Genomic DNA, 12,601 nt, shown 5'->3' on the forward strand with positions numbered 1-12,601 from the left:
AGTCAGGTCAAATGTATTACCAGCCCCAGTCTAACTGGGATAACTGGGCTGGATGCTGGATAACTGGGCCATGAATAGAGACACGGGTAAAGCACTGTGGTATGTGATGCTTAAGGAAAGTGCACAGACGTTTTAATCAGTGTGGAAAGCTGATGTTATGGTGAGGTCTGCATCTAGCACGTCACAGCTTCCTGTTTCAGCTTTGAGAAGTGGTCTGATTCAAAATAACATCTGAGGTCAAAGTAATAATAGAACAATCCAGCAACATAAAACGAGCTGTGTGAGGCTACACTAAGGAACAGTGGTGCTATAAGCTAAATGCTAATGTCTGCATGCTAACATGCTCACAATTACAATGTTAGCATTTGTATCTGTTAAGAGGCTAACGTTTGGTAATTAGCATTAAACACGGTAAAGCAGAGGATGAGTGTTGCATTTCATCATAAATCAAAGTGTTTGCCAGATTAAATTAAAGTCAGGGGATCAACAAAGTCTGTAGGATTCATCCTCAAGGGACCACGAATGTCCGTAAAACTTCAAGGCATTCCATCAAACAGTTTTCAGGGTGGATCGACTGACTGACTGTCGACGTAGCCGTCCCTAAAGTCGCTGACTTACAGAACAACAGGGACGTAACAGCGAACATAACACTAAAAGTATTGTTCCAAAGGCGAGGCAGCAGTACAGCGAAGGTTCAATCACCTTTAGGTTTTAACAGTTTTAAATCAACTAAAAGGCCTAAACCAGACCTCCATCAGAGTCTGTGTAACCTAAAGCTTAGACAACAGAGTGCTGCAGGAATGAGTCCTAAAACCCAGAAATGAGTCTAAAGATTCAACACTTCCTGTTCCCTCGTCTCAAAGTCTTAGAGAAGGGTCAATTAAGTTGAATGAAACAAGAATTCCACCTTAAAATCTCCTTTTTCTGAGAATACCTCATCAAATATCTGCCCAGCAATGAAAAGAAGCCATAACAGCCACAGTGTAGATTAAAAACAAACAATCCCGTCTCTGTCACGATTAGGCTTTGCCTCTGTGTTCTGTGTTTCTCTACCCTCCTCACTCTACCTGTCAGTCACTCCCTCAGCCTATTCCCTTCACCTGCCTCTGATCACTAATCAAGCACTTCCCCCTCATCAGCACAACTCCTCTCACCTGTTCTTCCCCCTACATAAACTCCTGCCCCTCAGTCACTCCTTGCCAGGTTCTTGTATTATCTACCCGCCCGTTCGGCTTGTCCTGTTCCCGGGTTTCCCGTCTGTCTTCCCTGTCCTGCTGGAATTTCCTCCCTTGTCTCTTGTCTATTCCGTGGATCCCCTGCCGTGTCCTGTAGGTCTGCTTGGATTATTTTGTTCATTAAAATTACTTTCTTCACTCTGCCTGGTCTGCGCTTGAGTCCTCCACCATGCCCCGTGACAGTCTCGACTATTGAAAAAAAAGAAATGCTTCCATACTTCCAAATTTGCTCGGCTACTACATAATCATTTAGGTAGCTTTTGATTTTGTGTCCATCTCAGAAAACATTAAAAAAAAACATTTTGTCGTCAGTTTGACATGTTCAAGCACATATTTACACTGTTTCCTGTTAATATAATAACAAAGAAATTCGAGTAGGTAAATAAAATTCTTTGGGTACTAACTGAAATGAGACTTAGGAGTCTAGAGCCATGCTAACATTAGCTAAAAAAAACAATGACAATGCTAACATACTGTTCACCATGCATACAATCTTAGTTTAGCATGTTAGCATGGTAACCGTTGCTAATTAGCAGTACACACAAAGTACAGCTGAGGCTGATGGGAATGTCATTATTTTTCAAAAACTAAAGGTTTGGACGAAATTTAAATTTTGATCTGAAGATGGTGCCAGAAGATTAATTCATCCTCGCTGTTGAGCTACTTCAACAAAGATAAACAATGTCAACCTCATGGTGGCGCTACAGGAAACATCTGAAACATCGTAAGTCAAGAGGATGCGTCGTTTGGAAACCATGAATGTCTGTTCAAAATGTTACGGCAATCCACCGTGCAGTAATCTAATGGTAACTTTTATTGTATTTAGGTCTGTTTTTGCTTCTATAACTGAGTTGAATAGACTTTAATGGATTTCTCTAAGACGTGATGTGATGACAATCAGTATTTCTTAATAAAAGCCATTTATTACATTAAAAATGATGTACATATGGAACGTACCTGCACAGGTACAAATAAAGCATGCATTATGAATATTCTGTTCAGGCTTGAAGTGAGTACTGCGATAGTAGAATCTAAAAACATCTACTGTGATAGTAGAATTGTTAAAACATTTCCTGAGCATTATCAGTTATTCAAAGGAGGGATGTGGTCTTGAAAAAAAACTTGTGTCTTTTTAGGGACACTGTATTTGTCTGAGCTGATAAAAAGAAAACCTCTTGCTTCCTCTTTAGATAATTACCATGCATGAGCAGCTGGTTGTCTGTAAATCCCCGAGTTAGAAATGAAGAAATGTTTTGCTCAGAGAATCCAACTCCACTTTCACTAAACTACGTAATTATGAAGTGATAACCGATGTCACGGTCGTAGGTCTGTCATGATGAAACTACAACCAAGAAGAACTACAAAAATCTATCATCCCCCAGCATGCAGGCTGTATAAACAGCTCCTTCTGTGAGAGGCTTCTTCTCTTGTGTGTGAAGGAGAGAAACCGGAACTCCTTCCTTCCTGCTGCTGTCACACTTAACAATCACTCGTGTGCAACATCAATGAAACTGTTCAATATCAATATTCCCTTTGTGTATTAATGTAGATTCAAACATTTGGTTATATTTAGCTTTTTAACAGTTTAATAATTTTATTATAGACCTAGCTTGCTTTATGGTCTGTTTGACTCTAAATGGACCATCATTTACTAAATGAACATCATGCTGTATTGAAGAAGACTTGAAACTAGAGATTGAGACCATAAACTCATGTTTACAATGTTTACTGAGGTAATAAATCAAGAGAGAAGTAGAGTCATTTTCTCATAGACTTCTATAGAACCAGAGGAGTCGCCCCCTGGTGGACACTAGAAGGAATGCACCTTTAAGACACTTCAGCATTGGCTTCACTTTCCAGAAGTGCCAAAAACTGCAGTCCCTCAAATGGCCACTTGAGGCTGGCTCCAAAAAAGACTTAATCCCCATAGACCTCTATGTTAAAATGACCAACTTTACAGCAAGAATAAACATGTTTACAGCATCGTACTAAATGCATTGAAATACACATGTTTTTGTTAATGATGTACAATTTGTTTTCATTAAATTAAATACATTTATTTAATAATGCAATAGCCTCAGAAAGGTTAAACAACAACATCCTGAAGCTACTGTTATAAAATTAAAGAATACATTTATTAATCAAAGCACTCACTTAAGAAACGTAGCACTTGCACAGCGCTAAATATTTTTTTAACTTAGAAACAGCTTTTTGTAGCTTGCAGCTCTCTTTATTTGCAACCTTTGCTATTTATTTTTGTGTAGATACATAAAGCTTAAACAGTTTAAACAATATTCTTTGGCTTGTTTAAATTACAAGATTTGAGAAAAAACAAATACAATTCAGGTTTTCCCCTTTAATTAACGCAGGTGATTCACAAACTACTTAGCAGTTTACAAAGTAATTAAAATGAACTTCACCTTTACAAGCTGCAACAATGAAGTGGTGAACACATTAATGCATCAATAATTATAATACAACATATTATTTAGAAATGAACCTTGCCTCAGTAGATGTTGATGTTATTCCTTTTGTACTTTTAAGTCATTTTTTGAATGCAGGACCTTTACTTGTAACAGTATTACTATGTTTAGGGAAGTAAAAGATGTAAATACTTCCTTGACCTGCAATGTGAGAGTCACATGACTGAGGCTTCAGTATAGGCTAGTTTTGGGGTTTTCTCGTGGTGTCTGATAACAGCTTTGCTGTCACTTAACATCGACATTCAGAGTAGATGGTTTAACACTTTTTTGAGATGTCAAACTTAAACATTTGTTATGTTCAGGAGAGCGAAGGTCTCTTATAAGGGAGCTGGTTCCACATAATTAAACTTTTACCACCTTGCATAAACATGTTGACACCTGGAACAATTTATTAACTGAAAATCTTTATTTAATCAAATATCAAGTTATTTAAACAATAAAATGCAGGACTATCACTTCAATTTAACAAATTTTAGCCACAGGATAAAAGTACAAAACCACACTATAAAAAAAAGCATTTAAAGGTGCTGATCCGATAACAACACAGAGGGCGAGTGACTTCATTCTCTGCTCAGGTTGACATTACTCCACTATATCTTTATATCTTCACATTGACAATAGTTTGATGCTATATTAATGCTCTGAATGTCCAATTTTGCACCTTTAAGTTGAGAGACGAGTATTTAAACAAAACACTTACTTGTGAAGCATCTTAAGTAAAAAATTAAGAAAATGAGCAAAAGAATATTGGCAATATTTGAAAACCGAAACAGGTAATTCAACTAAAAAGAACAGCAGAGCAGAGAGTATTAAAGATCTATGTTTATAGAGAAAAGTACTTGATAAGATGCTTTTCTAGAGCTGGCAGTAAGATATTACTCCTTGGTAACATTTTAAGCTAATTCTGTATTAGAAGAGTATTTATATATTACAAGCTGACCACTCATTGGTTCACTGATACTAGTTCTCTGCTGGAAGTCATAACGATGGTTAATACAGAATGTCAAACCTAATATTCATCCATGTGTGTTTAAACTGCTTAAACACTGAAGTAACAGACCACAGATCCGTGACGTGTTCATACTCTCGGTTGTTTGCTGACTGTGCTGTACAGTGCAGATGAATCACCCACAGCTTCTTGACATCTTGATCTGTGAATGAAAAACAGTGAGCTCACAATATTAACTAAGAACAGGTTTAAACAGCAATAAAAGCAATGACCGTTCCCAACGTTGTGTAGCAAATTGAACAGACTCACTCGTTGGCAGCACTGGCACTCTTGAAGTTGACAGTTGAGTACTCCACATCCTCTTCTTCCTCCTCTTCCTCCTCGCGTCTGTGGGGCCGAGCTGGCCCGATGTTGGAGTAGAGAAGATCTTCCTGGTTTGTAGAGAAGCTCACGCTGGCATAGCGAAGCTCTTCCTGCTGCTCCGCTGGTGCGCTCTGCACCAATAAACAAGAGTACTTAAAGGTGTGGGGAGGGGCTTATTAAGACTTGAAGAAGACATGATGACTATTCAAATGTGTTTTAAAGTGAACTCTTTGAGACACCTGAGCTCTTCTTCCTCACCTGAGCGTTGTTGTCTGGTCCGTCTCCAGACTGGCTGGTTTGTGTCGAGGACCTCTTTCTTCTGGATAGAACAGTAAATGAATCATCAAATTAAGTTAATCAACAACTGAGCGATTGTAAGATGCATTACTGAATATAATCACAGTAAAGCTGAACTGCTCACCTAATCAATAAGAAGGCAGCGAGGATTATGATAGCCAGGAAAATAGCAGTGATTGATCCAACAGCTACTGTTGTCAATAAACCTGAAGACACTGATCAAACAGAACAATTAGAAATTGATAAATACAAATAAAATGATGTTCAGACAGAAGCATTCTAAATAAAGACATGTATAACCTCAACTTTTGCTTTTTTTGCCCCATAATATAAAAATGAAACTATTATATATGGAGGATGAATTAAGGAGTTACCAACAGGATAAAAACAAGACGTTTAACGAAGTGTAACAGAATCTCTAGAACCTCAGGATCTGCTTTATGCAGATGATAAACTTCTTTATCTAATTGTGTGAAGCAGTTGGGTTGAACGTCACATCATAGAAATAAAACACGAGTAGAACGGACATTCACATTCAAAACAGCGTAGCTGGATGGTCAGACCGGCGGCCATTTTTATGTGCACCGTTGCCTTTGCGACTGTTGAGGGAAGCTTTGGAGCATCTGGAGGAGACGTGTTGACAGAGATTATTCTAGGTTAAGATTGTGTTCATACAGAAGAACAAGTGGTATTTGAATAATAAACTGTGAATGTTTGTGTGTAGCAGACAAATGGATGTGTGATGGTTTGAATCTGGGTCTCAAAACAGCATAAAACCCTAAAATGTCCTGAAGCTGCTCAGTGAATTACAGCAGACTGAATGTGAAGCAAGTAGAGCTGAAGGAAGTAGTTATGATCAGTGAAATCTTCTCCTGCAAAGACTGGACACATTTAAGATGTTTGTTATCTTTTAATAAACTGTTTCACTCACATTTCAAATTAACATTGATGTATTCAGATCTTTCCCTCCCCAGCTGGTTCTCAGCTCTACAGTAATACTCTCCAGAGTCAGAGGACTGGATGGAGCTGAAGACAAGCTGAGGTTCTTCACTGAGAGGAGGAAGGTCTGGACTTCCATCCTCCTTGTACCAGGTGTAGTTAGCTGCTGGGTTAGCATCACTGCTACAGGTCAGAGTCACTGAACTGCCCTCCACTATCTCAGCAGAGGGACTCACTGACACAGAGGGAAGCTTTGGAGCATCTGTAAATGAATATAGATTATTATAAGTTGATCAATAGCATCTTTATTTAGACACCACAGGCTTCATAAAAGTAAACTTTTTTTAAACCCACCAGTTTGTAGGTTTCTTGTTGAACATTTTAAGCATAAACTCAACTTCATGTTTAGTGCTCCTTTAATAAAGAGCAAACTATTTGACAGATTGATTGTGTCTGCTCCTTATTACCTGTATTTTACTCACATTTCACATTAACATTGATGTATTTAGACGTCCTCCCCAGCTGGTTCTCAGCTCTACAGTAATGCTGTCCAGAGTCATTGGACTGGATGGAGCTGAAGACAAGCTGAGGTTCTTCACTGAGAGGAGTTTGGTTCTTCTTGTACCAGGTGTAGTTAGCTGCTGGGTTAGCATCACTGCTACAGGTCAGAGTCACTGAACTGCCCTCCACTATCTCAGCAGAGGGACTCACTGACACAGAGGGAAGCTTTGGAGCATCTGGAGGAGAAAAGAATAAACATACTTAAAGATTATAATATGTTATCATAGAATATTTACCATTTGTATTAATATTTTAGTTTGTTTGTTTCAGACTATCCTATCATTGATCACAGCAGCTTTCCAGAGTGCTGATCCTGGAGCTGTCACAGGTGAGACTCCTGCTGGTGTAAAGTGACAATAAGAAGCCTTTAATCATTTGTAATGTTCAACAACTCCACACATTCTGCTCTTTAGATGCTGCTTGTGTCGTTAGCTGAGTGTGTCCTCTCACTTCTAGCTGTTGTAGGGAGTTATTGATTGTTTCTTCACCAGCTGGCAGATCACTTCTAGTTATGTTCTGTAAATAATTCAGCTGAGTCAGCTAAACACACTGTATGAAAATCATATTATTTTATCCAGCCTCTGTTATTGTAGCAGCACTCGTGTTTTCAGATTTATTACCACGAACATGATGAATGACTAACAGTTTACATTCTGTCTCAGTTAAACATGTTTAATTAACTCCAATAAAACACAAACTAAAGAAAGCAAACAACAGTTTATCTGAATATTATTATTCTTATGTTTCTTCTATTAGTTCTAGTTTTTCTTTTTGTTTCTTTTAATAAAACCATTAACTCATAAATAAACAGCTGTGTCTACTTTAAGACTTAGAAGACTTCAGTGTGTTTACAGCTGTGATGATAATTGTATTGTTGTGTCAGTGTGTGTGTGACACTTCTACATGTAGACTGAGGGGCCGGGGATTGAACCACCGACCCTCTGATTAGTGGACCACAGCTCTACCTCCTGAGGAATGCTGTGCTTCATGTTTTTGGTTCCTCTAAAGTCACATACAGTGTCAGTCTGGTGCCGCCATATGAAGTGTTGTTGAACCTCCACAGGCTGACACAGTGGAGTAAACTTACACACTGAAGGAGAACGCTGACCCTCATATCCTCTGACAGCACAGGAATAGCTGTCTGAAGAACCAAAGTAGACTGTAATAGAAGAAGGTCCTGTCTTGATGTGACGTCCATTCTTGTACCAGAAGTAGGAAGAACGATCAGGCAGAACACAACTGCTGAGACACTTCAGCACCGACCTGGTAGAACCTGATCTGCTCACCTCCACCTGGAGACCTGGATCTGTGAAGAAGGAACAGAAATGTTATTTTATTAAACTGTCAACATTCACACAAGACATTTATATTCTACTTTTCTAGATGTTGAACATTTGGAGATGATTAACATGTGAATTAAAATGTTACCTGTGACGGACAAAGTGACTCCAGGTGAACCAGTATATTTCTCTTTTAGTTGGTTTGTCATGAACCTGAACTTGTATTCAGCTGAGTCGCTCTCTCTCAGGCCTCTGATTGTCAGAGTGCACGTCTTCTTCTTCTCATCACATCTGTACTCCACACGACCTCGATACTCAGAGGCTGATCTCAGATCCACAGGTTCACCATCTTTCTCTTTAGTAAACCAGAATCTGTTGCTGATATCACCGTGCTGTATTCTAGATGGGTATGTGTAGCTGCAGTGTATTTCCACTGTTGATCCTTTTACAGCACAGACCTCAGTAGAAGTGTAAGTCACTCCCCAGCCATCCTGACTCTGTATCACTGAAACACAGAGCACATCAGGAACCACAGTCAGACTCAGAACATCATCAGAGGACACACTCTCATTAGTGGTGAAGGAAAGAAAGAGTCAACGATGTACACATGATCTCTGCAGTTGGAAGGAACAGCAATGTATTGAACCTGTCAACTTAAACACAGTGAACAAGATCAAAAAGCAGAAGTTTAAATATTAGAAGGGTGCAGCTCATGAGGAAAAGAGTCTTCTTTGCTCTGTGGTGTTCTGTCTGTGGTCAGCTGCTGCAGAGTGAATGGAAACTGTAGAGAAATGCAGAACACTGAGGAGTGAGAGAGAATAGTGTGAAATGTAGACAACAGATCACTGACAGTCAGAAGTCGACACAAACACAAACTTCAGATGTGAATTCAATTTATAAAAATGTAATTTGTTTTTCTAAAACACAAAAATCTGACTTTGCAGCATCAGTCAGTGAATCAGTTCTCTGTAACACAGATCAAAGCTACGATCATGTAGCATCACTGAAGGGGCCCAACGTGTCAGGGGCCCCTCTGGCCCTAACTTACAACATGTCACTCAAAGAGACACCAACCAGGAAGAGAATCAAAATGAGCACAAATACAATAAAAACTTCTACAAAAAGGTGAAAAAACATCCACAAAGAGACTCAAAATGAATAACAGACTTTAAATGTGGTCGAATGTGTCGACACGCTGAACGATTAGAGGAAGTTCCACAGAGAGATAATGTTAATGTACGTACAGTCATTACTTTCATCCACATAAACACAACATTACTGTCTTTAATGGAGCACAACTCTTCAGTTTATAAAGTGTAGGATGTTAAGGTACAAGTGTACAGAGATGCTGCTGCTGTTAAAAACAGCTCTGTGCTGGTCGTCCTGTAAAGACTTCAATCTAAAGAAAGAAAAGTGAACGTTGCTCCACATTTTATAACATCAGATCTGTTTATTAACTGAAAACACAGCTTCCTCTGTTGTCCTGAGGTGCACTAACGGCCTCACAATATAAATGTAGATGTACAGTACCTTGTACAGAGAGAAGGAAGACAACAAATCCACTGGCTGCTGCTGTTGAACTCATAGCTGCTCCTCTCTGTTAAACCAGCAGGTAGATCAGAAACACTTTATGTCAGTAAGTCACCACAAACATTTCTACTTTAAGAAGGAGGGTGTTGTCTTTGCAGTCAGCTTGTGTATTCTGGGGTTGATTCAACACTTCAGCAGTGTTAAACAGACACTGACCTGGCTTCCTTCCTCTTCACATTATTAGTATGCATGAACAGACCAATGACTGTAAATCCTCAAGTTGAAATGAAGAAATCATTCTTGCAGTTGTTTTGAAAACGATGCATGAACTTCTTGAAATGATGTTGTGTAAAAATGACAATAAGAGAGTCATTGTGTGTCTCGGATACAATTTTAGGAAGAATTACTCTGTTTTCTCCCACATATTTCAAGTCAGGTCAAATGTATTACCAGCCCCAGTCTAACTGGGATAACTGGGCTGGATGCTGGATAACTGGGCCATGAATAGAGACACGGGTAAAGCACTGTGGTATGTGATGCTTAAGGAAAGTGCACAGACGTTTTAATCAGTGTGGAAAGCTGATGTTATGGTGAGGTCTGCATCTAGCACGTCACAGCTTCCTGTTTCAGCTTTGAGAAGTGGTCTGATTCAAAATAACATCTGAGGTCAAAGTAATAATAGAACAATCCAGCAACATAAAACGAGCTGTGTGAGGCTACACTAAGGAACAGTGGTGCTATAAGCTAAATGCTAATGTCAGCATGCTAACATGCTCACAATGACAATGTTAGCATTTGTATCTGTTAACCGGCTAACGTTTGGTAATTAGCAGTAAACACAAAGTAAAGCAGAGGATGAGTGTTGCATTTCATCATAAATCAAAGTGTTTGCCAGATTAAATTAAAGTCAGGGGATCAACAAAGTCTGTAGGATTCATCCTCAAGGGACCACGAATGTTCGTAAAACTTCAAGGCATTCCATCAAACAGTTTTCAGGGTGGATCGACTGACCGACTGTCGACGTAGCCGTCCCTAAAGTCGCTGACTTACAGAACAACAGGGACGTAACAGCGAACGTAACACTAAAAGTATTGTTCCAAAGGCGAGGCAGCAGTACAGCGAAGGTTCAATCACCTTTAGGTTTTAACAGTTTTAAATCAACTAAAAGGCCTAAACCAGACCTCCATCAGAGTCTGTATAACTTAAAGCTTAGACAACAGAGTGCTGCAGGAATGAGTCCTAAAACCCAGAAATGAGTCTAAAGGTTCAGCACTTCCTGTTCCCTCGTCTCACAGTCTTAGAGAAGGCTCAATTAACTTGAATGAAACAAGAATTCCACCTTAAAATCTCCTTTTTCTGAGAATACCTCATCAAATATCTGCCCAGCAATGAAAAGAAGCCATAACAGCCACAGTGTAGATTAAAAACAAACAATCCCGTCTCGTCTATTGAAAAAAAAGAAATGCTTCCATACTTCCAAATTTGCTCGGCTACATAATCATTTAGGTAGCTTTTCATTTTGTGTCCATCTCAGAAAACAACAAAAAAACATTTTGTCGTCAGTTTATCTGACATGTTCAAGCACATATTTACACTGTTTCCTGTTAATATAATAACAAAGAAATTCGAGTAGGTAAATAAAATTCTTTGGGTACTAACTGAAATGAGACTTAGGAGTCTAGAGCCATGCTAACATTAGCTAAAAAAAACAATGACAATGCTAACATACTGTTCACCATGCTTACAATCTTATTTTAGCATGTTAGCATGCAAACCGTTGCTAATCAGCAGTAAACACAAAGTACAGCTGAGGCTGATGGGAATGTCATTATTTTTCAAAAACTAAAGGTTTGGACGAAATAAAAATTTTGATCTGAAGTTGGTGCCAGAAGATTAATTCATCCTCGCTGTTGAGCTACTTCAACAACGATCAAGAATGTCAACCTCATGGTGGTGCGACAGGAAACATCTGAAACATCGTAAGTCAAGAGGATGCGTCGTTTGGAAACCATGAATGTCTGTTCAAAATGGTACGGCAGGCCACCGTGCAGTCTGTGAGATGTTTCAGTCTGGACCATAGTGGTGGATCGACCGACCGATAAACACACTTCACATTGCCGACCCTATAGCCACAAGTACGCTCGCAGGGCTGAACTACAATTACCGGTTCATGGATGTGTGCCTCCGCCAACCAACCAAGTTACTGTTTACATCCATGTCCGTCCAAAATGTCATCACGTCATCATTTTATGATATTAGACACAGGTGTGAAGTTGTCATAAACAGTGAGCTTAGATTGCTAAATTCAAACAATTCCTCCTTTTAAGTCCAAGTGGATGTTTGTTCCAGATGCAGTAAAATTCCCTCCAGGTGTTCCTTTGATATTACATTCACTAGGATGGGACAAACGTGGGTTCACATTGACCACCAAATTTGAATCATTTCATCCGTGAGTCCAGGTGGACGTTTGTGCCGAATTTGAAGAAATTCCCTCCTGGGGTTCCTGAGGAATCGCTTTCACAAGAAGGAGACGGACGTTGGCCTACGGACGTACAGACAGAAGACAACACGTCTGTATAAAAACAGCAAACCATGAAATGTGAGACAGTCTGTATGAAATCAAGACACATCGTTGAACTTTTCTTCTCACCTGTGAGATGCTGTTTAGTCTCAGTCTGAGCTCACGCCGTTGATTGGGAAACCCGTATCTTGTTGATAGGAGAGTGAAAGAAAAAAATCATTGAATTCATCAATGTTTGTATTGAGCCGACGGCTGATTTATGAGGATTAGTTTATATGATTATAGTGATGCTCACCTAATCCACAGGCAGACAGAGATGACGATGACAAACAGGAAGAGAGTGAGTGTTCTACCGATGCTTGATCTCGATGCACCTGTAATCAAATAGAAGCACTGATGGTTCATTACCGGGTGTTTGAGTCCAAAAGATGTCTGTTCAGGTG

The 12,601-nt window shown here is 39.3% G+C and overlaps 1 protein-coding gene across 1 annotated transcript; it reads right to left on the minus strand.

Moving 5' to 3' along the window:
* Positions 1–4,167: 4,167 nt before the first annotated feature.
* Positions 4,168–10,045, minus strand: LOC306696241 (myelin-associated glycoprotein-like). The gene is made up of 9 exons (XM_079159808.1): positions 9,638–10,045; positions 8,256–8,612; positions 7,952–8,133; positions 6,749–6,995; positions 6,259–6,528; positions 5,452–5,542; positions 5,289–5,349; positions 4,977–5,161; positions 4,168–4,869 (listed from the first exon to the last, which is right to left on the minus strand). The coding sequence occupies exons 1-9, from the start codon at positions 9,690–9,692 to the stop codon at positions 4,797–4,799; spliced, it is 1,521 nt and encodes a 506-aa protein (XP_079015934.1). The 5' UTR covers positions 9,693–10,045; the 3' UTR covers positions 4,168–4,796.
* Between the last annotated feature and the right edge of the window lie 2,556 nt (positions 10,046–12,601).

This window comes from Pholis gunnellus (assembly GCF_910591455.1).
Source record: "Pholis gunnellus genome assembly, chromosome: 5".
NCBI lineage: Eukaryota > Metazoa > Chordata > Actinopteri > Perciformes > Pholidae > Pholis > Pholis gunnellus.

Coding starts and splice junctions, on each gene's coding strand:
- LOC306696241 (XM_079159808.1), bottom strand. CDS start 9,692: ATGAGTTCAACAGCAGCAGCCAGTGGATTTGTTGTCTTCCTTCTCTCT. Junction 8,613..9,637: donor CTTCCTTCTCTCTGTACAAG/GTACTGTACATC, acceptor TCTGTGTTTCAG/TGATACAGAGTCAGGATGGC. Junction 4,870..4,976: donor AGTGCCAGTGCTGCCAACGA/GTGAGTCTGTTC, acceptor TTTCATTCACAG/ATCAAGATGTCAAGAAGCTG.